Source organism: Paracoccidioides brasiliensis (genome assembly GCF_000150735.1).
Source record: "Paracoccidioides brasiliensis Pb18 unplaced genomic scaffold supercont2.20, whole genome shotgun sequence".
Lineage (NCBI taxonomy): Eukaryota > Fungi > Ascomycota > Eurotiomycetes > Onygenales > Ajellomycetaceae > Paracoccidioides > Paracoccidioides brasiliensis.
Window position 1 is genome coordinate 66,078 of NW_011371377.1, and position 27,161 is coordinate 93,238.

General features: G+C 36.5%; 4 protein-coding genes across 4 annotated transcripts; 3 read left to right on the top strand and 1 right to left on the bottom strand.

The window, feature by feature from the left end:
• Positions 1–8,519: 8,519 nt before the first annotated feature.
• PADG_08550 (uncharacterized protein) lies at positions 8,520–12,342 on the top strand (the record flags this gene model as incomplete). Its single annotated transcript, XM_010765570.1, has 12 exons — positions 8,520–8,604; positions 8,688–8,738; positions 8,816–8,919; positions 10,100–10,141; positions 10,195–10,538; positions 10,629–10,653; positions 10,711–10,848; positions 11,267–11,340; positions 11,398–11,563; positions 11,632–11,877; positions 11,974–12,191; positions 12,243–12,342. 12 exons carry the CDS (start codon positions 8,520–8,522, stop codon positions 12,340–12,342), a joined length of 1,593 nt encoding a protein of 530 aa, XP_010763872.1.
• Positions 12,343–15,869: 3,527 nt separating this feature from the next.
• Positions 15,870–16,649, bottom strand: PADG_08552 (uncharacterized protein; the record flags this gene model as incomplete). The annotated part of the gene is made up of 1 exon (XM_010765571.1): positions 15,870–16,649. One exon carries the CDS (start codon positions 16,647–16,649, stop codon positions 15,870–15,872), a length of 780 nt encoding a protein of 259 aa, XP_010763873.1.
• A 453-nt stretch (positions 16,650–17,102) lies between these two features.
• Positions 17,103–17,893, top strand: PADG_08553 (uncharacterized protein; the record flags this gene model as incomplete). The annotated part of the gene is made up of 2 exons (XM_010765572.1): positions 17,103–17,219; positions 17,270–17,893. 2 exons carry the CDS (start codon positions 17,103–17,105, stop codon positions 17,891–17,893), a joined length of 741 nt encoding a protein of 246 aa, XP_010763874.1.
• Positions 17,894–18,083: 190 nt separating this feature from the next.
• PADG_12488 (uncharacterized protein) lies at positions 18,084–18,293 on the top strand (the record flags this gene model as incomplete). The annotated part of the gene is made up of 1 exon (XM_010765573.1): positions 18,084–18,293. The coding sequence occupies one exon, from the start codon at positions 18,084–18,086 to the stop codon at positions 18,291–18,293; it is 210 nt and encodes a 69-aa protein (XP_010763875.1).
• Positions 18,294–27,161: the final 8,868 nt, after the last annotated feature.

Genomic DNA, 27,161 nt, shown 5'->3' on the forward strand with positions numbered 1-27,161 from the left:
AAGTTCATTGCAATATGCTACCATGTCTGTTCTGGTATTGATAGTGGCTTTAGCAGATCAGAGGCTTTGTTTCTTGAGATATTACTAACTCAGCATATATGACAGTTCTGAATATAGTGTAAGACATTTGCCTGCCAGATGGTTCACTAATAGTGGGGGTGAACCAGGGCCAGGGTCTTCTGTCCCTCTGGGTGTGCTGTTGAGATCTGATCATGAATTTTCTTTAGCAGAGCAGCTATAAGAGTTTCTTTCTGAACAGACACTATCAATCTTTCATGATAGAGCAACATATTATTCTTCATTGTATAGGGGCTATTCTCCTCTTCTACTTGCTGCTGCAGAGGCTCAATTGAGATGACTGTCTTGTTTAAAGACACTATGCATTCAGCAATATTCTCTTTCTCTGAGAAGTTGATGCTAGCAACATTCATAGAGAAAGTGATCTGAGGGTCAAGAGTCTCTGATTCTAGAAGAATCTGCATATAGCTGTTCTGTTACTTCTTAACTTGCTCAGACCTGCTCAGCACATCTGCTAGCAGATTGACCTTATCTGATCAATACTTGATCTCAAAATGGAAATGAGAAAGGAATTCTGTCCAGCAGATCTAACATGCATTCAGCTTCTTGATTGTCATGAAGTATTCCAGTGCATGATGATCAGTGAGAACCTTGAATTGTTCTTTCTGTTATAGTTTCTCAAGCTCAGCTCATCACTTCTGCAATGCTTGAATGACTGCAAGTATTTTCTTGTCATGAATCTCATAGTTGAGCTCTGCACCATTCATTGACTTGAAGTAGAAGATCACAGAGTGTCAAAGATTATCATTCAATCTTTGACTCAGTATTCCAGTCATCACTTCATCTGAGACATCAGTGTCAATGCAGGTTTCACATTCAGAGTCAAAGTAATGTAGAGTTGGAGCCTCCACCAGCTGCTTCTTCAGTTTTCCAAAGACTGATTGACATTCTGATGTCCATATGAATGAAACAGTCTTCTTTGTCAACTGGTATAGTGATTTTGCAATTCAGCTATAGTTTCTTATAAATCATCAATAGAAGTTGCTAAATTCTAGAAATGATTGAACATCTTTTACTGTGATTGAAATCTGTCACTTTGTGATGACAGCAGTCTTCTCAGAGTCTGTCTCAATCCCCTTTGTAGTAATGATAAATCTCAGATATCTTGTTCTCTGAACAGCAAACTTGCATTTCTGGATGCTAGCTTGCAAGCCTGCTGTCTTTAATCAGTTCAGTATCAGATTCATTTGCTGCTTGTGTTCTTCAAGAGTTCTGCTGTAGATTAGAAGGTCATCCATGAATACTGTTATGAACTTGTCCAGGTAGTCAAAGAAGATACTGTTGACAAACCATTGAAAGCAGACAGGGGCATTTGTAAGGCTGAAGGGAACCATCCAGTATTTGTAGATTCTGTAGTGGGTTCTAAAGATGGTCAGATTCTCTGACTTAGAGTCCATTCAGATGTGATGAAACCTCTGCTGAATATCCAGCTTTGTAAAGTATTTTGCCCCATTGAGTTGGTCTATTAGCTCATCTATTAGAGGCAAGGAATACTGATCTTGTTTGGTAATAGCATTCAGCTTGCAAAAGTCAACACAGAATCATAGCTTCTTCCCACTACAAGTAATCAGAATTGGGGAGGTGTAGAGGGCTGAACTTGAAATGACAAAGCTCTTTGCTAGATTGATTTCAATGTAGGTCTTCACTACTTCTAGTTTCTCTAGATTCATCTTATATAGAGATGCATGTTCAATGTTCTGAATGAGGTCAGTGTCAGACTGGAGCTCTATCTTAAAATCAACATTCTTCTGTAAAGAAGGTAATTCATCTGATGCTTTCTTTGAGAAACAGTCCTTCTAGCCTTTCAATCATTCTGATAAGTTGCTGATCAGCTTCTCATCAGACTCCTTCTCAGCTCCCACTAAACTCTGCTTCTTCTTGAGCTGTTTATCAATTTCATACAAACTGGTTATGAAGACTATCAAGTTCTTGTTCTTCATATAATCATGGAAAGAAGCAGTCTCAATGAAGTTCATATTCATCATCTGTGATGCTGTCTTCTCCCAGGTCAGTCCCTGCCTTGTCTTAGGCATTATGGCTGAGCTGGTTTCTTTCAATCTGCAGAGCTAAGTTTGATGCTTCTGTCTGATCTCCTTGTTCAGTTTGATCTCTCTTTGTTTTGCATCTGTCTGATGCTCAGGCTTAGGGTCTGAATGCTTCAGTATTGATCAGAGCACCATCTTCAGCATTAGCTCTGCCATCTGTTCAGAGATAGACTGTTCACTCAGTCAAACCAGATATTGGTTTTTAACATCAAGCCATATATCCTGTGCTGCCAACCACATTCATCCCAGGATGACAGGGTACTGGCCTAGGTCCATCATCAGCAGGGGAACATTTTGGAATCTCTGGTCATTCATCCAGAGGTTTAGAGTCAATGTGCAGTCTATCACCCTACCAGAAGCACCATTGTATCCCTTCATGTGACATTTGAATGAGAGTTCCTGAAACTTTCTATTGAAGAATCTCACCAATTCTATAGCATATCAGTATAAAGAGTTAAGCTCTAAGAACTAGAGGCTAGTCCTCCTATATAACAAGGACGAATTGCTTGAGAAAGGGAAGAAAAGAATAAGATGAGAACTTGAGCTTAAGCAAGCTCACATAGCATGATCATGTGTACACATGCAAATGATGACTAGGCTGAGTCAGTCAGTCAGAGTGAATCTAGAGGTTCAATCTCTTATAATACCTCTCTTCTCCCTCTTTGTTGCAGGCCTTTATAACTATTTAAAGCCCTCTTTATATCTAATTTTGCCTGCTGAGAGGCCTCTCAAGTGTTCAAGGTCTTCACTTCTTGTAGGAGACTTGTATCATTTCATGTAGGCTCAGCCCAATCTACCCATTTAATGAGGTATTGCTTTTTCCTCTGATAGGTTCATTCACTCTGAATTTTCTCAATCTCAAACTCAGGTCCTTCTGAGATCTCTATAGCAGATGGCTGTCAGTCAGTTTGCCTCTGACTAGACAGAGGATCCATCACCACAGCATGTAGAAGCTTTACATTAAAGACATTGTGAATGCTGGGTGAGACATTCAGTCAGTAAGCATAGAATTCTATCTTTTCTAGCACAGTATATTGATTGTATTTCACATCCAGCTTCTTGCACAGACAATTAGTTCTCATGTTCTCTAAGCTCAACCAGACCTTATCTTCAGATTGAAAGCTTGAAGCTGGGTCTCTTCATCTATTCACATATTTCTCTTGAGATTGCTGAGCATCTGCCATTTTTACTTGAGCTCACTTCAACACTTTGTGAGCCTTCCTCATGTAATCATCTGCAAACTCAATGAGATTATGTGACATTTCAACAGAGGGTGCATCAGCTATATCAATGGAGAAGATGTGGAAAAGATATGTTAAAAAGAATGAGCTCATATCTGTTGAGGCAGCATCTCTATTATTGATGACCAGCTCTGCTAGAGGGAGTCATTCACGCCAGTCATTCTGTTGAAAGCTAATGTACTTGCATAGATAGATTTCCAGAGTCTGATTCATTCACTCTGTAGCTTCATTAGTCTCTGGGTGATAGACTGTAGAGAGTCATCACTTAATGCCTAATTTCTCACATATCTGAGTTCAAAACATGCTTGTGAAAGCTGACCCTTGATCTGACACTACTGCCTTAGAGATGCCATGTCAAGAAATGATGTTGCAAAGAAACACTCTAGTCACTGTCTTCACATCAGTTTTCTTAACTACTTTTAATATAACCTCCTTGGTCAGTCTGTCTGTTATAAGCATGATGTTCATGTATTCTTTAGAGCTCAGTAAGTTCATGATAAAATCCATGGAAAGCTTCTACCACATGCATTCAGAAATGAGGAGAGGCTTAAGCAGTCTCTGATGTCAATCTCTCTATGCAGTGTTCAATCTGCAAAGATGGCAGTTTCTGATCATTCTTCTCACATCAGCAGCATAGCCTGACCAGTAGAACCCATCTCTTAGGACTCCTGCTGTTTGCTCTCACCCAGGATGACTGGTAAGAGATGAGTCATGAGCCTTGTGCACTAATCTGATTCAAAGAGGTTCAAAGTCTGGCACCCACTTACAATCTTGAAAGAGAAGCTCTCTGTTCTCATTTAAAGAGCACTCAGAGACAGAGGTCTTAATGCTGAGTTCAGAAGGAAATCTGAATCTTTCCTCATGAAGAGTTTGCTTCAGACACTGTAGAATCTTGTCATTTTTGTGAGCCTCATTCCACTGAGCTTGAAGAGACATCTCAGATTCCACACTGGCAGCAGCCACTATTGGTTCCATTCCAGGTGCCAGTACATTAAACTTAAGTAGTTGAGCTTGCCTCTGCTTGATTCTCTCATCATCAGTGCTCTGTGGCATGTTCTGCTCTTTTTGTGATAGAGTGTCTGGTCCAGCATTCAACTTCCCTGGCCAGTAATCAATTCTGAAGTTGAATTGATAGAGAATATCCATTCAACATAGCTGTCTTTCATTTAGTCTGTGTGTAGTCATGAAGTATTCTAGATTCTTATGATCTGTGAGGATCTTGAATTCCTTTACACTTCATAGCTCAGCATCTCATTTCTTTAAACACTCAATTATCACTAATAACTTCTTATCATGAATCTCATAGTTGTATTCCGCAGGTGAATGCTTGTGAGAGAAGAAGGCACATGAGTGTAGAATGCTCTGCTCATCATATTGTAGCAGCACTCCTTCTGAGGTGTAACCTGAGAAGTCCATTTCCAATATAGTCTCACAGTCAGAGTTGAATTGAAACAGGATTGAAGCAGAGATAAACATTGATTTTAGACACTTAAAAGCTTCCTCAGCCTTGCTTGTCTACAAAAAAGAAACATTCTTGCATGTAAGAATCATCAGTGAGGTCATGATCTTTGAGAAATCTCTGATAAATCATCTATAGAAATTGGCAAAGCCTAAAAATCCTCATACATCTTTAAGAGTAGTAGGTGTTGCTCATTCTAAAACAGCTTTAACCTTCTCTGAATCCATTCATATATCCTTGCCTGCTTCAATGATGAATTCAAGATATTTTATACTGTTCATCTCAAACTCACTCTTTCTGATGTCTGCCTGCAGGCCTGCTTCTCATAGACACATAAGCATCTTTTGTACATGCTTATGATGCTTCTGTAAGCTTCTTGAGGAAAATATCAAGATGTCATCTAAATAGACTGAGCAGAAGTTGTCCAGATATCTATGTAATGCCCAGTTGATATATTTTTGAAACATGCTCAGAGCATTGGCCAAATCAAAGAGTGTAATCAGCCACTCAAATAGCCTGTATCTGGTTCTAAAGACTGTCATCCACTCATCACCTTCTGTGATTTGAATCTTGTGAAAAGCTGCAATAATGTCCAGCTTAGTGAATTATTTAGTCTGTTCAATTCACTGTAGAGTCTCACTGATTAATGGTAGAGAATATCAATTCTTTTGAGTGATTTTGTTAAGAGCTTGATAGTTCACACAGAATCTTAGTCCACTCTCAGACTTCTTTGTGAATAGTACAGAGGCAGCTGCAGAGGAGTTGCTCACTCTAATAAAACTCTTATCTAGATAATCTGTAAGAGTCTTTCACAAAGCCAGTAGTTTCTCTCAAGACATATTATATAGTGAGCCTCAAGAGGGTTGTTCTGCACTATCATCAGTCTTTTTAATCAGTTCAATCCCATGATCTCTATCTGAGCCATGAAGTGGGAGTAGAGTGTCAGCAGCTTCCTTATCAAATACATTCAAAAACTCATGATAATGTTCTGACAGCTTTTCTCTAGGGTCAATCTTTGATTTCACTTCCAGTGCCTTTTCAATGTCAGTCAAACTGACAGTGAAGATCTTGATGTTTCACTTCTCTCAAGTGCTCACAAGCCTAGAGAAGCTTATAGCAGAGATGGGAATCACATCAGCTTTTGCATTTGAACTAGACTCTACCTCTATGCCACTCTCTTTAAATCTCACAATTCTTTGATGAGGGATCACAGTCGCCTTTTGCTGAGCCAGTCAGAGGTCATCTAGATACATATCATGACCATGTAATTCATTCACCATATAGAGAAAGATCTGTTCAGTTATGTGACCATCTATATCAATTCAAATGCCAGTCACTATGCTTGTGGAGAGTCCCATGGAGTCTTCAAAGCCAGTCATTTTAACAGAGGGAATTTCAATGCACAGAAGCTTATGCTTGTTAACATAGAATTGAGAAATAAGACCATAGACATTACATTCACTATCTATCATTGCTCTAGTTGAAAAGGCATTATCTACTAGAGCATTGACAGTGAAGAATTTGAATATCATTTTAGATTTAAATCCTCTTCATTGCTTCTTCATAAGCTTCTTATTTCACTTCTTCCAGTGTCTTTTGATTGGAGCTACTCTTTTTTCTAAATCCTCACTCATATTCACATTGTCATTGTCCAGTACCAGCTCAGGGATCACCTTAGCTATCATGGGGGTGGCAGGGCATCTGGGAGGTTTGAACAAGCAGCTCTTAATTATATGACCTCCAGCTTCACATCTCAGGCACAGGCCTTGCTCTCTTTATTGATTAACCTCTGTCTGATTTATCAATTTGACATGGCAGATGCTTGGGATCACAGCATCAGAAGAGAGATCCATCAGATCATCAGCAGAAGCTTGAGACTGATTTCATTGATTGAGGACAGCATGACAAAGTAGAGAGTGTGAATTAGATGTTGTATGATCTGAAGAAGATCTGTCCTCACAATGTTTAGATCACTGTCTTAGAGTCTTAAGCTCAGAGAGTTGATGATCAACTAATCTAAGCTTCTTGCAGTAATCCTTGTAGAGAGATGGTTCCCTTACACCCACCATGCCTTCCCTCAGCTCCATGCTTAGGGCAGATTTCAAATATCTCTTTTTAACATGATCATTCCATCTGTGACCACCAGCTTCCAGCAGTAGCTGATTAAATTTAGACAGATAGTTGAAGAGAGCTCTTCTACTTTGTCATAGATTGTTGAGCTTTTGCATAGTCTTTTTCTGTCATGTGGGATCACTAAAGAGCATGAGTGTCTGCTCCAGTAAGCTCTCTACTGTGAAGTTGATCTTGTTCTTATTATTCTCAACCCAGGGGTAAACTCAAGCTGCTGCCATTTCTTTCAGTCTCAAGTACACATACCAAGCACATTTCTCATTATTGCCTAAAGCTTTCCCATTGATCTTAAGCTTTGATTGAAGCTTTAGCTCCCACTGAGAGTAGTGCTTCAGATTAGAACCATCATACTTCTCACAGTCTGATAGCTTGATCTTTGGTCTTCTGACTGCAATGAGTGATTGTGAATTCAATTGAGAGAGAGTTGATGTCAGAGTGTTCAAAGCTTGTCATAGATTAGCTATTTCAGCTTGCTGAGCTGCTATTAAATCCCTGTTCTCACACTGAACCTGTTCCTGCTGTTGGAGAAAGGTCATTCATTGTTGTTTGAAGCTGCTGAGGGCATCTCTGCTCATTGCTTCATGTTGATTTATTTGTGTATTTGTTGTACAAATCTGCTGCTTTATCTTGTTCAACTAGACATTTTCAATGTTGTTCATTCATTTGTTAGCATGATTGCTAACCCAGTCTATGCATATACCAGTGCTATCACTGAACTTCATGATGCAGGATTTAAGGCTCTCAATAGTCTATCATATATCAGCACATTTGCTGAGCTTCATGATACAGAATTAAGGCTCCCAGTGGCCTATCAATGAAAGAAGTGAAGCAATTCATAATGTAAAGAGTTAAGCTCTAAGAACTAGAGGCTAGTCCTTCTATATAACAAGGATGAATTGCTTGAGAAAGGGAAGAAAAGAATGAGATGAGAACTCAAGCTTAAGCAAGCTCACGTAGCATGATCATGTGCGCACATGCAAACAATGGCTAGGCTGAGTCAGCCAGCCAGAGCAAATCTAGAGGTTCAACCTCTTATAATATGAGCTTTTACTCATACTCTGTTGAATGAGATTTCTCAGAAAAAAAAATCTGCAGATTAAGTATGAGGCAGACTGTACAAAGAAACAGACAGCACAAGACTTTAAGAGCTGACTACAACAACACAATTCTCTGAATCTGATAATCTTTACTGATGATTCACAGATAGAGCACTCTCAGTGTGTGACTGATGCAGAATGAGCTATATGCTGAAGTAGCAAACATCATTTAATCTTCACAGAAAATCTGTCAATGAATAAAGCAAAGATCTTTGACACAGAGACAATGACAGCTCTGCAGAATCTAAAGAAAGTCATCATCTCATCTCAGACAAAGTTTGTCAGCAATGTCTACATTTGTCTAGACAATTTGAAGATAGCATAAGCTCTTGAATCTGTGTCAAACACCTCTAGCCAACAGGTCTTTGTGCAGTTTCTGAAAGTCATAAAGATCTGACAGAGCAGAGATAGACTTTCATTGATCACTCAGAGCAGAGTGATCATTAGATAAGTCTCAGATCACACAGACATGACTGATAATGAAAAGACAGATCTTGAAGTCAAAGCAGCTGCAGCACAGACAGCAAGTGCAAGCATGATATCTCAATCTGACAGTATAGACACTCTAGCTTATATAAAGTGGCACATTATGAAACAAATCACATGGATCTTTGAGAACTACTGAGTCAAAAATCAGCTCAAACACTATATGAAGCTGGAGATTCCACTAAAGAGAGTCTCAACAGAGGTAAAACTTTCATACTTCACATTAGAAAAGCTCTATGTCATCTGATCAGAATATGAAGACTTTGCAGCCTATCACAGTCATCTTAAGTATGAAGATGCAGAGTGCTACTGCTGGTGTGAACATAGCAAAATCTCAGAACATATCTACTATTACACTCTTGCAAGAAAAGCAGCAAAGTGATGTCAGTCTATCTACAATCTCTGTGAGACACTAGCAACCTCATGTGAGGCTTTAGAATTCAATAACTGACTAAGAGAAACAGTCTTCTATCAGCATATCTGTTCAATGCACTGTTGTGCATCTTCAGATTAGATCTCACAGATCATTCTCTTCTCTGTCTTGTCTCTGTCTTTCTCATCATCTTCTTTTTCTTTCTCTCTTTTCTTCTCTTTCTTTTCTTTCTTGTCTTTCTTTCTATTCATCTTCTTTACCTCTCTATCACAAATCTAGAACCTCTCAAAACCTCTGCTCTATGACAACTGACTCATGAGCTCTGCCAGTGCAACAATACACAACTCTTTTGCCTCATTTGTAAGATAGCTACTAGATAGATAGTCACTTATGAGCACAGCTCTACTCACTCTATAGTTCAACACAGACTCTACTAGATCACATGCTCATAAGGCATGTGGACTAACCAGGTGTTAAATAAAAACACACACACACACACACACACATATACATACATAGTCTCTGCATCATGTGATCAAACTGACAGCAAAGCCTCTGCTATTCAGATAATTCTCTGCAATTGTTGTGTCACAATTATTAAGACATTGAACTTCACAGCTAACTCTCTGCAACAATGAGGTGTTTTCTAATTAAGACAGTCTTAGCATTTAAGCTTTCTGATTGAGATGATCTTGGTGTTGAATCTTTTTGATTAAAATGGCCTTAGCATTGAGCCTTTCTGACTTAAATAGTCTTAGCATAACCTCTGTACCAGTCAACCTCCCCCTGGTGTTTTCCTGAACATATATAGCAGGTAATGCTCTGGTATGATGACTTTTCATTGTTGTCTTGTCATTGTCTCACTTGTCAGAAAACTTCTTATTTTATTCATCAGATATCATTGTGGTCTATTCAAAATGCATGTCTCTGCTCACTGCTTAAGTCTTGATGATTTGAAGCAGTCTGTATCAAAGATAGATTTACTTTATGAAGCAAATCTGCTGATGGTAGTGAATACAATCAATGCCCATGCTGTAGCTCATGCAATTGACACCACAATCTGATCAGTGCTCTTGCAGGTTCCATTTGCAGTGTGGGTACTAAAAGTGATTGGGCATGATATAGACCTGATGGATAGTTTCTTTTGATTATACCATGTGCTCTGTATTCAACTCCATAGTCTTCTTTAGATGCATTCTGAGCCGCCAAGGTTCAAGAATGAACTTTGGGAGGTAGGCTAGAACTCAGATAATTCAACTATACTGTGTGCTGACTCTGGAGACAGGCTATTCCCGTAGTAAACCCTCTTGCCCACGCAGTGATATCTAGCTGCGTTCAGAACACCCAGTCGTGGAAATGCGTGGCCCATGATCTTGAAATCGGCTTCATCACTGAACCCCTTACTGATGTCTTCGGTCATCAGCTCTGTTATTTGGACGCGGACGAATTTTACCTTCTGAATGCCCGCTTTCAGCGTATATATGGCGAAACCGATCGGACGGCTAGGTTTCGCACCAACTTGATACTTTCCTGGGGAATTAGAGACATGCTACCAGCCTCTTTAGCCGGCTCCATCACAACTGAAGACTTGAGATGCTTCCAGAACGCCTACGCCCTCGTGCTTTCAGAGTGAGATGAGGGGTGGCATCACTTGAGTTGCTCTTGGCAACAATGAAGTGAAGATTCCATCAAATGCCTTTGAACAGACTTCAAATACAGTGGACCCTTGGTTGAACTCACCATGGTAAGCTGATCACTGCAGCCTCTTTGCCTTGGAGTACTTCTGACATCATATCAAAAGTGCTTGTACAAGCAAAGACATCTTTACAGAGTGACTGTGATTGTGATGGATCTGAAGAGTTATCTGAAGAGTGTTGCATATAATGAAACAATGATCTCACTGGAGCTGGGTAGAATTCTTGAACTGGAGAACTATGATGTATATCACAACCATTTGTGAATGTTGATAGAGAAGAGGCAACCCATGTTGCCTTTCATATTTCCCATTTTCAAAGAGTATCAGATGTCCATTCAGATCCTCCAACAGCTCAAACCATCCTCCCCCCCATATGAGACTTATTTGCGGAGGGCAACATTGAATGCTAATGACTTGCTCTTGTTCAGATCATACACTGCACAGACAGAAGTCATGGAGAGAGTTGAGAGCATGTTCAAGCTCTGTATTTGCTTTTAGCACCACATTATGGCCTAGTCAGTATCTCAATCACATAGCCATTCACTCCTTCCTTGTTAGGAACATGTAACTGCCATAGTTCACAACACCTGTAACATTAATTTACAGTTCATTTCAGAATTTTAATACCAGCTACACCTTTTAAAGCTCAGCTGCTAATTAGGGCACACCTCTTGATCCTGCAATTGGAGTGGTAAGGCAAACCGGCTGCCTCATGCAAGGCTCTTCATTCACCAAGTAAAGCATAATCAGGCATGAAGTTAGTCACTGAGATTGACATATTTAAACAAGCAGACAACCCACTGATGTCCCTGTCATAAGTGCAAGTCTGAAGCATACAATGCTCCCTCTGCTTAACACGTCATCTTTCCCCCAGCTCCCTTCAGTGTCGTCTCCAAATCCCAGATCTCAGGATGAGCTCTATGCTGGCAAAAAAATTAGGCGTCCTCGAGCTCGGACGGTAAGGGTTAGGCTTCCTCATAGGATTCACAGTAAAGATTCGGGATATTCAAAATTAACGGTGCCAAGACTAATTTAACTCATCACGTGGTCGTCTGCTTCCTTCCCGCACCACCCCTCTATGAAGCCCCGCACTGCGATGCGTTCGACCAGGTCAGGACGAAGATGGATGTGAATGTTTCGATCAAATCTGGTGACACACTGGACCTCTATCGAGATTCAGGCAGAGTCCTCCGGTCACTCATTGATGATGGATGGATTGTGTTGAAGGATGCGACGGATACAAACTCCATTGAGCTGGTTGTGAAGAATCAGGTGAGAATTTCCGCCCCGCAACCTCTGTTCATCTTGACTGAAGTAACCTAGCACATCAATTACCTCCTTACTAGAATGAGCACAAATTTCGGATAGGACAAACCTATTCTGATGCCCGCTTCTCGACTTGAAAACTCCCCATTTGAACATTTTCCCCAGGGGGAGAAGCTAGCAGAGAGGAAAGATGAGATCCTTGGCGTGACTGCTTATCATCTCTACGGGAAAGATAATAAGATGCAGTGGCGGTGGCAGTACTGCATAGGAGGCAGCGAGGGTAACCAACCAAAGACCATTCAAGTCACCGGTGGATACGTGTACGTGAAACCCAAGCCTCAAACAATAAGTCTGTTATTAACATTTCACAGGATCATATGCAGCGGTTGGCTATTACAGCAGCTTCCCATGCCGGCAGGTAAAACAGACCTATACCTAATAAACTATTATCAGTCAGATTACTCTTGGTGAAAACTTCAAGGGAGTATGGTTGATGTTAAACTAGTACAGAACAACTTATTTAGGAACTGGAAGGAAAATGGTGCATCTGAAGTAGATATAGGTAGCATTATGGTAATGGGATTTTCAATATACAGTAGATAAAACTGTAATTACTATCCTTCAAAGAAGCTCTGCCATTATAATTATCCAGATGAGGGGAAATTGTAGATGGACTCAGCGGGCACTGGCAATAGTTGAGCTGGGTAGATAGATCCCTCGGAGACGGTCGGCGGAGGTTGGGGGGGGGGTTAGGACGGGTGTTATAGATAGAGCTGGTGGAGAATGGCTGTAGTTGAGCTGGGTATATCGACCCGTGGAAGCTGGTAGTTGGTGGCGAGGAGGGATTGAATCGGGGGTTATAGATAGAGCCGGTGGAGAATGGCTGTAGTTGAGCTGGGTATAACCATCCGTCGGACGATGATACTTGATCTGAGTAGGGCTTGATTAACGCGCCGTCACTATGGTCATGAATGAATGGCGACGGGGCCGAGTCCCTGGGACATTTGCCTGATATGACTGATTCAGATTCAGTCACACCTGTGCATGTTTTGTTGTCAATTTGCTTCCTCTTCCTCTTCCCTGAGGGTCAGATTCCATCCAGGATTTCACACAGCTGATCATTTTCTTTTTCAACTCATTCAACTCTTTTGTTTATCAGTTCAAACATCTGCATAACTTCTTTGCAATGGCATGAACTGTCATTGCAGCCATCTGCTGTAGAGATGTCCCGCGACTCTCCCTCACTGGCTGCCTCACTTTCATCTTTTTGACAGGCGAAATGATTCCCGTTCGGTTGTAAGAGGGTAAGGCCTCTGATTCAATGAGTGACTATCTCTATTAGTATGTAAGCTATACAGACAAGTAGGACAACCCACATGCAGTGTGGAATGTTCAGGAGGCTTCAATCCTAGACATACTTAACTCTCCATGATAATCTTTCTCATGTCTTGCAAGAGAGGATTTGCTTTTGAAAAATTCCTTTTCACACTGAAAACAGTATATTCCGGTAAGTATCACACAGTGGAACTGGTGACTACAGTCCTGTGTGTTTCAAATGTGGTTGGCAAGGTTTTCAGGAGACTGATACTCTTGATTCCAGCACTTACATCCTGGAGCAATGCCCTTCAGTAGCTGTGGGCCCATCCAATCCTGGCAATATGACACTTTTATTTCCTTTAAAGTGCAAATGGGGCCGCCAAACACTGTATTCAAGTGGTGTTCAGCCCCCACACTGCCAACGATATCCTCCAGCACAACCACACGCGCGTACAGACACTCGATTGTTTTGCATAGTGCCCGGTGCTGTGCATTCGGGACTCTCTCAGGTAGTTGAGGGGCGACGACGAAATGATGTTCTAAGACTGTCCTTAGTGACTAAATTGTAGAAGGGTTTGTGCTACTTACCCATTTTGCTGGTAGAGATTATCCGTTATTAGCTTACGGCAGTAAGATGGGTGAGTTAAAAGAACAAATGGGTGCCAGGTCATCTGTTTTCTCAACAGGTTCCATTCCGGTTCAGAACATCAAGAACCCGAAATCGACCAGCATAACAGCCGACCTGCCAATCACCATATGCACAGACCACGTGAGGGAAGATATCTCCATCACTCGGTTTGTTCATGTTGCAGCGGACATGGTCAGCTTTACCCAGCCATCTATCGCTTCAATCTCAAGCCCCAGCAGAAACGGTATATTCAGCATCCTGAGTGATATCTCTAAGGTCAAGGTATGGTTTGGTGCCTTTCGCTGCCTTTGGATCCGAGATTCTGATCAATGCACCTCGGCATTTAATTGTTCTGTATTCCACCACTGAAAATATGCGGCCGCGAACGTACTCAAGTTGTTCTTCTTCGGCCTTCGGGGTCTAATTTTTATCTTCCTATTAGATAAATAAAAATCTGAAGTTTAGATTTTGTAAACTTGCCTCTCCAGGCATGGCGAAATCACCGATAATAATTGAGGTAGGTATTGAAGAGTCCTACTTGTGTAAACTCCAGCAATTGTCTTCTAGGAAAACGGATGGCTAAATAGAGGTCAGAGGTTAGAACGTAGAAGTCGGAAAAGTTTCGGTTTATACTAACCTTTGGTTTCCTGTATCCAAGAGCCTCTTGTCTGTAGAAAAGAAAGTACTACGAAAAATGGAAGGCCCAGTCGAAAGAGAACACAAGTTCAGATATAGAGAAATCACTCTCGTTTCGGGCACCAAGACGACCACGTGAGAGTTACAGTTTCTCACAAGATACTCTTGCAGAATTCCACGTCAAATGGATGTTTTGGAGGTAAATGAGGGGCTTTGCTACTTCACCACCGAAAAATTATGTTGGGCACCAACTGCGAAGGACTCTATATTTAGTTAAGCTTTTTGGGTGGTTGCATTCTTCAACGACGTCGGAAACAACATTTAAATCACTTAACTTCTATCTCATTCACATGATCTCTAAATCCAGCTTTATACAATGGACAGAAATTTAAACAAAGCAGGCCCTGCGCCGAATGGAGAACGCGACCGATCAAGATTCAGCATTATAACCGGGATATTTAGCGTGGCAGTTGTGCTGCAGGAGAACTGCTGACGTTCCAGGCTTTGCTGGGGTCCATATTTCACCCTTAAAGTAGATCATGGATTTAGTAAGCTGCCTAGGAACTGGAGTGGACCTAATTAGAGAAATAACTGGACACGTTAAACCGTGTGCATTGAGCAGGCTAATATAAATGATACTTATTTTCCAGAAAAGAGCAATCATTAATCCTATCAGGTTTAATCAGAGCTATCGCATCATCGTACGCTTTAATAATAGGATCATATAAGGTTTTGGGTCTTGTGGCGTTCCAACATAAGTCCTTCCCTTCCTTCCCCTAGGCGCGGTTTACAGTTTAGCTACAACCTGTCACTGTATTGATTCAACTTGTTCCCGTCCCATCTTTGCACTGGATAAAGGCCTAATGATACTCCATTGTTGCCCTTCTGTACGAATGGTATGAGGAATACGTCTTGTTCAATTTTCTGTTGTACATGCGTTTTTTGTTCCTCTTTGGCAAGGTCAATAATTCATGGAAGCTTAGTTAAATCAAAAGTAAAACGATGGTCACAATTCAACAGCTTAGTTGTCCAAAATTATATATCCATGGATGGTTATCTATCTGTGGTATCTCGTCTGGGGGCGAGGAACAATTAGCGCCATTTTTCCGCCACTCAAATTGACTGGTGCAGTAATCCTTGCAGACGCCAGGACCTTATTACAAAAAATAATTATAAATTCTAGCCCTTCTGAAGAAGTTTAATGTGATCTGCATATAACGGGACGGTCCGGAATGATCTTCGCCTGCTGGCTAAACTAACTTAACCAATTTACCCTGCACTAGTCCTAATTGGGCCATGCCAACCTCAACTTTAATGGGGTGATTCTCGGACTGTCCATTTCACCTGGCCACACACTTGAAACAGTACATTTGCAACAGAAACAGCCCAAGTATATAAGGACCCCGCAGAGAAAAGATTACATATGCCAGCCATCTTGGGCAGCAAGCATGCCGAGGTACCACAGTGCCAAGAGAACAGTCATTTGGGGCTGTTCAGTGGTACCTCCGGATGTGAATGGGATGGGTGGAACAAGCTCAAGGTTGCCGCTGTCATCCACTCTTCGGAATACGACCAATTCAAGATTGGTAAGAAGAAAGCCGTGTCGAGAATTGTGCTGTCTCATATACCAGTTGACCTGACTGAGTGCTTGGCGATACTCGTTGCGAATTCCGAGGAGTGGGTGGGTTGCAAGGGCTGTGCTCCATTTCCACGATGGCTTGACATCTCCTGGAGCGCGGTTTGGACCGGTGCCTGCTGGTAGTGCGACCGCAAAATAAGCGGTGTCTGGCTTGAAAGCATCGATAACTTCGGCGCACTCTCCAACATCAAACGACACGGGTGTGAGGTCGTTCATTTGGTTGATTGCCATCAACCGGTCAAACCCAGTTCGAAGAGCCCGTCGCACTCTTGGAAACACATATTCTGAGATCTTGCTTCTAAGAGCATTCTCCGCTGTTATAGCACGGGGTGGGGATGTCGGCATGGGGTCCGGTGGGAGCCGTGCTTTAACCAAAAGATTCTGGTAACTTTGAAGAAGTGCATTCAAGTTGAAGCCATGCCAAACCCCTATATTGTGGATGTCGCTAGCTTCGTATGCTGTATTTGTGGTGTTGCGCCCAGGGTTTGGAGGTGGATTGACTGGAATCGCTGGTAAAGCATTTTGTAGGTAAGTTAAGAGGGACACCTGGTTCGCCATATTGAGCAGGAATCAATTTTACTATTCGGTCGCAAGTTATTCGCCAGTCGCTAGCCGAGGAATATTGTAGTCTCATAAGTTCTGAAATGTAACGGCATATTTGGTTTCAGGGTAAGGCCATCGGCCAGACTGTATGGAAATAACGAGTGTTCACGATTACGTTGCCCACGTCTAATTATCACCAGCCACGTCTAGCTACTCCAGAGGTTGCTGCCTAAAGGCACACCACGTTTTGTACAACCTTCACGTGCCCAACGCGTGAGTACAGGGGGGCTTCGCTTGCCAGTTAACATATTTCACCACTTTCTCGAACGGGGCGAGACAGACAAACAAGACAAACATACCAAGGTATCATTTATATCACGTGCTTTACTTCCTTTTCTCGACGTCAAAAGTCACAGACCGTCTTTCGCCCAGCGACCCAAACCCACTTTCGAAAGGATCTAGGTAACGATGGAGCTTAACAATATCAAACCTTCCGAGATAGTTTTCAAGGCGAAGCTTTTTGCCTCCGATTATTCGGTGATATTTCTTGTTATTGTTCATGGCCAGATATGTGTTATGAAGGTGGTAAGTAAGATCCTCCGAGAATTGCTATGGTCTGATACTGATGGTAACAGCATCACGGTCGAGGGCCACGACGGTACTACGAACCGAAAGATCGTGAATTGGATATCCATGTGCTTGAGTCTGCCGCCTATCGGCGACTAAGGGATCGAGGGTTGTGTGAACGTGGAGTTATCCCTCGTTTCCTTGGGACGATGGAGAAGTTCGATCCGAAACCATGCCAACCTTACCTGAAAATGTTCCTTGATGATAAATACCTTCCTAGCGCTATTTTTCTGGAGTACATACCGAATCTTGAGATGATTCATCTGCACAACTATACACAGAGACGAAAGGACAACTTTCTCAAAGGCATACAGGAGATACACGGAGCAGGAGTACGGCACAGGGATCCGAAACCTAGGAACATGATGATCGTCAAGGACGATTCGGAAAGAGTTGTTTGGATAGATTTTGATCGAGCAGAGACTTACAACCTTCCAGTCACCGATGAACAAAAAAGGCTTTTGGACGAGGAGGAGGAGATTGTTCTTGGCTTCTGGGACTGTTTAGTAAGTGCACCAATTGCAGCTCGCCTAAGGGGGTTCGCGACCGATTCTAAATTTCATTATCTACTGCAGCAAGCCGATTGTGCAAAAGGGAAACTTGATGAAGCGTACCTTTTCTACTGCACTTAATCAAATCCTCTCGATGGGTCCCTAAGTACCCATATCACGCGTGAATAACGAAAAAGGTCATCCCCGTTGGGTATATATGTGCCCGACGCACGGTTGAAGCTGCTTAATCAAAACTGGCTAAAATACCCCGATAGAGAAGCTGGCTCAGGCTATCTGTAACGGCGAGCCTCCATTTATGTATGCAAAAATAATGCCAATATACGCAGCCCGCCCTCCAACGCTGTTCCCTCTGGGGAACCAATTGATGGGCCTACTTGGCCAAGAGTCACTGCAGAAGTCGACTGCTGAGATGAAGCGAGAATTTCTTTTTTTGCCGGTGGTGAAAATTGGGCTGCAAAATTTCTATGAAGTTGAAGATCTTACTTTGCCTGAGGCAGGCTTTGAAGAGTATGGGATCTAGTTTTATTATCCCTGTGAAAAGCGCAATAAATTCTAAAATGCTATCTTCAACAAAAAAAACACAAATTTGGCTGGATCCTGTTCCGGTGCTGGTAAAGGTCGGAGAAGAATTCAGTCTCTTGGAGTGAGGTGTCCTTGCAGCAGTATTTCCAATGTCATACCCCTTCTGATGCGCGCTTTCTGTTCTATATGCTGGCACGGCGGTTGATCATCGTCTCAGTATATGAAGAACTCACATTCCATTAGTTTTTGGACTGAAAATGAACCAGTGGCTCGTTTCTAGCATTCACTCATTCTATGATCTGGGCGTCACATTCTCAGGGAGAGTTCCTGGAGTTACAGTTCCTGGGTCAGATCATCAAGAGATCTGTTCCGGCTCTAAGGCGTGCTTTATGGGGTCCTGGACGCGACTTTTACGGTACTAAAACACAAAGCGATCACACGATTTTCATGGCGAGTCCATGGCGGGGGATCCAGACGGCTACGCAATACGTGATGATATTTATGGGTAATGTGCTTACGGAAAGGCGTATAAAGATATTCTGGAGATATTCTGGATCAAGTTGACATAGCACATGCAATCGAAATGATAATAATTCATTCTTATCTTAAACACAACACCAACACACTATTTCTGCCTCCTTGGCCGCTTCAAGGCATGCGTCTGTTGGGTGAAGGAAGTATTGGGTGTAGCTTCTGCTGAGGCTACAAAGCTTGTCAAGAGAGGACTGGCATGAGTGGCTGAGTGAAATTGTGGATGACATCAATGCCGCAGCAGATCGCATACACTGGTGAGGCCTACTTGGTGAATGTGTGTCCATTTGTTTGCTGACGACGAGCATTCCGCATTGATTCTTTTACTTGATGCGTCTGGCCGGCTGTTAGTAACGAAATCTCGACCTAAAAGATGAAATTCTATATGAGGCCTTTCCTTTTTAAATAAATTACACGATGATTTTACCCCACCTTGCTATCATGTGGCACTTCGTGCTGTTCCTTGAGTAAGAATTTACGGTTTTAATAAATCACGTCGTTGGAACGGGTTGGTGCCAACATAAGGGTCTTATAACAACCTTCATGGTTGCATGTTCACATGATGAGGGTTAGGCCTAATCGGGCGCCGAGCTTAATCCGACGTCAAGTCTAACCGGGCACCGGGCCTCGGTCGGGCTCGGTCGGGCGCTGAGCCTAATAATTACTCTAGATTTGACTTTAGTTTTCTCTAATAAAAAATAATAATAGTTAGAATATAAAATTTAAAATTGATATTCAATATTTAAATTTCCTTCTTTTGTTAAAATAAAATCAATTTTTTAAATAAAAGCTATATTTAGATAAGAATAAATAGAAATATTACTTCTTTTTATATTATTCTATAAATATATAATTTTAGAAAAAAAATTATTTTTTATTTATTTTTAATATAATAAATATTCAAATAATTATATAAATAAAAATTTTCTCTCTTTAGCAATATAATTTACTATTATTAGTAATTATAACATCTTTTATAAAAATTAATTTCTGAGATTTAAAGTTAAATATTCTTATAATAGGAGTTGAATTGACAGTTTATTTAATATTTACTAAAGACTTGCTCTCTGATGATTTCTCTACTTAAGAATTTCATCTTTTAGTTCTATTTCTTGACTGATAATTTGCTTTATTCTTATTAAAGACTATATTATCTTTTTAATTCTCTATTGAGACTTTATCTCTATTATTCTTTAGATAGAAAAAGTAAATTAAAGCTATTGATATATGATTTTCCTTGCAATTATTGCACTTAACTGTGATGTGAGAAAATAATTTACTTTTTACATCATATATGATATAAGTATGATCTATTATATTATGATTTTCTATATAAATCTTATATGCTATAATATATTTACAATCTTCTATAAAGTAATCTTATTTTTGATATCTTTTACATTGAATATGAGTTTTAACTATAAATCTAGAGTTAATATATTTAAAAGTTTTTAGCATTTAATCAGTTATAAAGAGTAATAAGGTCTTTATCTATTTTTTTGATTTTTCTTTTCATTTACTTGATTTTTCAAGATAAATGCTACAAGTTTTATATTATTAAGCTATTTAACTTGATCTATCAATTTGTCTCTTTTATTTTTTTAAATATTTTATTTAAAGAGTTTTTGATAAGTTTTTGTCAAGTCTTTTTTTTCTATTTTAGATATAGAAAATGTTTTTTTTATTTTTCAACTTTTATTTATAGTTTTTATATATTTAATTTAAGCTTTGATAGAAATCTTTCTGATTTTATTATTAATTTAGTAACTAAACTAGATTTTTTAAAAAAGTTTAATAAACTAAGATTAATTTTTAATATAAACTAATAAATTTTTTATAAATACTTCTTAAGATATAGAAAAGGTGAAAAACTAATAATTTTAATTTCAATTAAGTCAGGAAAGAAATATTAGTTGTTAATAAAAATCTAGTAAAAAAATAAAAATTTTTATAGAAAAATTGTTAAAATTTAATTAATTCTATCTATATAGAAGAAATTTTCTCTATATAATTAGTGTGTAGTGTAATTTTTCAAAATAGATGTAGATTCAATATGTAAATTTTTCATTATCAAAGAAAAAGTTAAATTTAGATAAGATTTTTCTGACTTTTTGAAGAAAAATCAGAAAAAACTATCATTTTAAGAGAGATCTATAGATCTCACTAAAACATCTTCTCTACTAGAGTTTAATCAGATTCAGTTAAAGCTTTAATTGATTTTAATTAAATGTTAACTAAGCTATATTAAACTTATTAAAAAATTAGTTAAAGTTCAACTTTATGAAATATTTTATATATATTTACTTCTAGCTTATCTCTATTCTCAGCTATACTTTGCTAGTTCTAATCTTTAGTCTATAGTTTATGAAGATTAGATACAAGGAACTTAGGCTATATACTCTTCATTTTCTATAGATATCTTTTTGCTATATCTTGATAAACTTTAATAAGTGCAACGTGAGGAGGTATTTGATGTAGTGAGAAGAAAATCAAAATTAATATAGTTTTTAAAAAGCTTAAATGTATTTTTTTCTCAATAATAACTTAATAAAAGCTTTTAAAAACTAGCTAAATTAGTTTAATCTAATCAATCTCTTAGTCATTTAATTGTTATTCTCTTTAGAATAAATATTTTAAATTGATGATGAAAATTATTGATAAATATTTTCTTTTTAAAAAAAAGTATATTTTTAATAATCAATTTTTCAAATTTTATCTAAATAATATAAAAATTAAAAAGCTGATCAATTTTAACAAAAACTCTCTAATAAAAGTATTTTTAAATCAAAATTCTAAAAATTATCTAAGTTTTAAAAAAGGTATATTATTTTTGAAATATATTTAAATCAAATAGCTGATAATTATTCAATATAGATCATTATCAAAACAATAGTAAAAAAAGAAAACTCTTTCAAACTCACAAATCAATATTAATTATAATAATATAGACTTATAAAAATAAGTTAAAAATAAAAAATTGAAAATAAAATAATGAAATGCTTCAATTATTAAAGTAAGAATTATAAAGTTTAAAATTACTTATAAAAATAAAAAACAGAGGTAACAGAAGTAAATACTGAGACTATTATTATTAAATTAAGAAAAAATTAAATTTAAAAGAAGTCTTCTTTTCAAATAAGATAGTTGTCCTAAAAACTTTGAATTTTAGTCAGTTGATGAGTGAAAATCTCTTAACTATCTATACAAAAGTAGTTTTTAATGAATATATCATTTTTATAAGATTACTAGTAAACTCTAAAGTAAATTACTATATTCTTATCAACATGAGCTTTGTATATAAGTATGTAAAAGTCTTGAAAGTAAACTCAGAGAGACTAAAGAAAGATCATCAGATTATGAATTTTAATAATCAAGTAGAAATTGAAATTACAGAGATTATCTCTTTATATTTATAAGTGAATAAGTAAATATTTCTCAATATATTAATACTATTAATAAATCTAAAAAGTATTGATATAATTATAAATTAGTTTTGACTAATAGAGTAGAAAATATGACAAGATATAAGAAATTAATATTTAGTTAGACCAGACCAATAAATATCTGAAGATGAGATTTCTAAAGAATATAATATAATAATTTTAAAAAAGATTCTAAAGAGATTAGTAGTATAATCAAAGTATCAATAAAATGCTAATTGTCATAATATATTTATTGATAAGAAAGTCAGATGTAAAGCTGTTAAGAAAAAAAAGTTGACTTTCAAGACTTTATCAAAAATAATAGTTGTTGAAGATAATGTTTTTTATTACTATCAGAAGAGTAAGAAGTCAAAGATCTTTATTTTAAGTCTCTATGATATAGACTAAATTATTGATGAAAAGAAGAAGATCATTTTTGATGTAAATTTGAAGAAGAAAAAAAACAGTTGATAAATTGCTACTGAAAGACTATAAAGTGTTCTCTGATATTTTCTTAAAAACTATCTCTGATCAATTATTACTTTTTTTAAAAAAAACAAATTATAAGATTAAGTTTAAAAAAAAACTATTTTTAATAAAGTTATTGATTATGCATCTTAATATTGAATATATTTGAAGAAACTAGAGATAGTCAATTAGTATTTTGAGATTAATTTAGTAAAGAGCTTTATCTCATTTATTACTTCTTTCTTTACATTATTAGTTCTTATTACTTATATAGTAAGTAAATTAAGATTTTGTATAAATTAAAAAATATTTAATATAATTTTAAAAAAGAACTATTATTTAATTCTATTGATGAATAAGCTTATAAAATAGTTGAATGAAGTTAATATAATCAATAAGCAAGTCAGCTATATAAGCAAGTCAGTCACTTTTCATCTCATCTCTGAATAATATCATTATCATCAAAAATGCCAATCACACAAAGAATTAAAATCTTTACTCAAAAAGAAAGACTTTTTTTAATCATTTAAGCATTTAAAAATGATCAAATTTCAAATATATAAGCTGTAGCAAAGCTGTATGATGTTTTATGTTTCATCTTAGATGATCAGATATATAATCTTATAGCATGTGTTAACATTTTCTCAAAGAATTAAAAACTTAGTCTTACAGAGGAAGAATCTCTTGTTCAATGAATTCTAATCATGAATGAGTGAGGTTAGTCACTCTGAGTTGTAGCTATACAAGAAATTATCAATCTACTTCTTATCAGTTGAGAATTCAATCCCTCACCCACAGTGGGTGAATGCTGAGTACCAAACTTTATCAAACATCATGAAAAGCTGAAATTCAAGTTATCTTACAAGTATGATTATCAATTTGTACTATATAATAATTCTGAAATTATCTGTGAGTGATTTACATTTATATAAAATATCATTGTAAAGTATGAGATTCTGAAAGATGATATCTACAACTTTAATGAGACTGAATTTCAAATGAGAGTTATTGAGACTTTCAGAGGGATTACTAAATCTGAAAGAGCTAGAAATCTCAAGTTTGTACAGTCTGAAGATCAAAAATGAGTAATTGTCATTGTTGATGTCAATGTCTCTGACTGAGCAATACATATAATAATTATTCTCAAGAAAAAAATGCATCAGTTCTGTTGATATCAGACTGAGAGACTGTCTAGAGATTGAGTGATTGAAGTCAGTGAGAATGACTGAATAAATGACCAGCTGAGCTTGTACTGACTGAAAGAGATGTTCAACAAGAAGACCCTATCTCATATGAAGAGTATATACTAACTGTTGATTCTGAACTATTAACCGGACTTAGCTCCGTTACAGCAAGCATTCATCTGAGTCAATTAAGGTCAGGTCAACTAAGTGCCTTATCATGCTTGATCAATGTAGGAAGGTCGGCTGCCACTAAAATTGAATAATAGAAATATTAATCTCTATTACCAATAATAGCTAAGGCAGGTGTCTAAGACTCTAATGATCTGTAAGGGATGTAGATGCAGTAGAAGGGTATTTCAAGAGAACCAAAACTATGATTATAACTAAATAGAATAGTTGGAAGGTAGAGTGTTCTCAAAGTGTAATGAAATTGATCATGATCAAGAAGATAAGCTTCCTTGATCCTAAGGGTAATGAGCGTCTTTATATACATGGTGAAATCCTCTGGTAGACATGGTAGATCTGGTATACTGATCATACTAATCTACTGGTAGGTCTGATAGATGAATCTATTAGTCACACCAATCTATCAGTCACATGATCTGTATCCTCTCCAGAAACACATCCTGCTGTTTCATTGCTTAGTCTCTGTCAGCCCTCTTATTAAGTTTATTCCTACCCAATGATTCCTTGATTGTTCATGCAGGGTGTTCCCTTAAGTTTATAACATGTTAATAACTTTCATCTGAAATCTAGTCTCATCAAAGTTATAGATATCATCTTTCAGAATTCTATACTTGTAATGATGTTTTGTGCAAGTCTGAACCACTCATAAATAATCTTAAAATCCTCACATAGAGCTCATTGATGATCATACATGTATGAGAACTTGAATTTGAGCTCAGAATTATGATCAATAAATTGATTAACTCAGTATTTACCAACTGTAGATGGAGGTTTAACCTCAATGCTAGGATCTCAGTTGGCAAGAAGAAGATTAGCTGTTTCTTATACAGTGCATACTTGAGAAGGCTGGTCATATTCATTCATAAATAGAATTTACTGTATAAGAACTGACTCTTCAGTAGAGGCTAATTTTCAATTATTGAGTTGAGAATTGACTTATGTCATATAATCATTCAATCAATTCTGTAAGATGATAAAAGAGATGCTATACAAGCTTGCAGCTTTCTTAATACTTGAAGTTTGATCTCTTTTTAATATCTATATAGTCAAAAGGATCTTTCCTTACTGAGTGGAAACTTGAGAAGGATGTAGAATAAGTATTTTGTTGATGTGAATGCTAGACATATACATATTGAATAAATCAATTGACTAGATGATCTGATCAACTAGATGATGGATTATATTATATATTATTTAGTAATTAAGTTTTAATTTCTACTTTTTACTTTTATCTTTTGCTTCTTAGCAGACTAATTACTTAGCTAATTATAATCACTCAATTCATCATGATTACTCTGACTTTATGAATCTAAATTAAATCAATGCTTTTAACTTTTCATATAATTTTTCATCATGTATCTTATTGATTTTTCTCTTTTTAATAGAAGAAATATTATCAAAAAAACTATTATATATATTTTAAATCTAATGATTATTAAATTAAAAACTATTATTTCTATCTATATTCTTCTAAGTTTTAATACTGCTATCAAACTGTCAAATGAATTTCAGATTCTAATTAAAAATTTAGTGATGATAACTTAAATATTAGTAAGATATAAAAAGAAATATATAAGAATTTGATAAATAATAGCTAAGATAATCAATCTACTAATACGCTTAATAGAGTTTAATATACTTTTTCCTTATATCTAGTATAGCTGCTTGATAGCAAGTACTTTTAAATCAAAGAGTAATATTATAGTACTATTATTGATAATATAAAATAAAATTGATTTATTATAATTTTTAATCATATTTAATTGTCTAAATTGATTTACTTTAATTTTCAATTATTTATATAAATTAGACTATTTATTTTATTTCTATATTTTAATTCTTAGTTCTATATTTTTATCATAGTTATTTAATTAGATAAATCAATTAAACTTTTATTTTATTATTATCATACTTCTATACTGAGTTATAATACTACTTACTTCAATTGTTTAGCTTACTTTAATTACTCTGCTTGCTTCAATCACTTTACTTTGATAATTCTACTTATGTCAATTACTCTGCTTACTTTAATTACTTTATTAACTATAATTTTATAAATTTAAATTAGATTGAATTTAATATCCTTAAATATAATAATCATTAAATTGAAAACTGTTAATTTATTTATATTTTTTTAAGATTTATTACTATTAAATTATCAAATAAATTCAAGTCTTTATATAAAAATCTAATAATAATGACTTAATATTAACAAAATATATTAAGATAATTAGTCTATTAATAAATTTGATAAATTTTATTTTGCTGTTTTTTTTTATATTTAACATAACTACCCAAGAGAAAGTACTGTTTTAAATATGAAAATAATATCATAGGATAATTGTGTCTCTGTGTATTCACATCTAATGTGAGTACATCATAACATAATAATAAAAATAGCATAATAATGAAAAGAGCATAACAATAAAAATATGAATAATTAAAACTTTAAAAATTAATATTTTATCATTATATTGCTAATCTATGATAATTAATTAATATATATTATCCATAATAGTTGTATTATTCATAAGATATTTATATATATTGTTAACTTCTTGTTGAGTTGAATCTGTAATATTTTTCTTCAAAGCTCTCTCAACTTATTTGACTCTGTCATAATATTCTTTTTCTTCTTTCTTCTTTTTACATTATGCAATCTTTCTATTCACATCTCTGACAATAAGTATACCTTCTACTTGAACCTGCTGATATGTATTTTTAGTGCTGCAGTGTTTGATTGTCTGATAGTAATCTTCAATCTCACTTTCTTTTATAACATTGAGTTTTATCTGAACAAGACTATCTTGAAAAATCTTGTTCAATTGATTGCTTAGATAAGATGATTTAAAATGAAGTATATTTTTCATATCTTGTATTAGTTTCTTTATCATTTGAATATGATAATATAGCTTCTTGATTATTTTGAATGAGAATAGCTGGGATAAAGCAGTATCTGAAAAGCTTGATTGCAGTGAAAAGAAGTCTTCTTCATATATTTATAACACAGAGTATTCAGAAATTTTTAAATCTAGCTTAAGCAGTATAGATTATGAGTTGAATAGAACAATATCA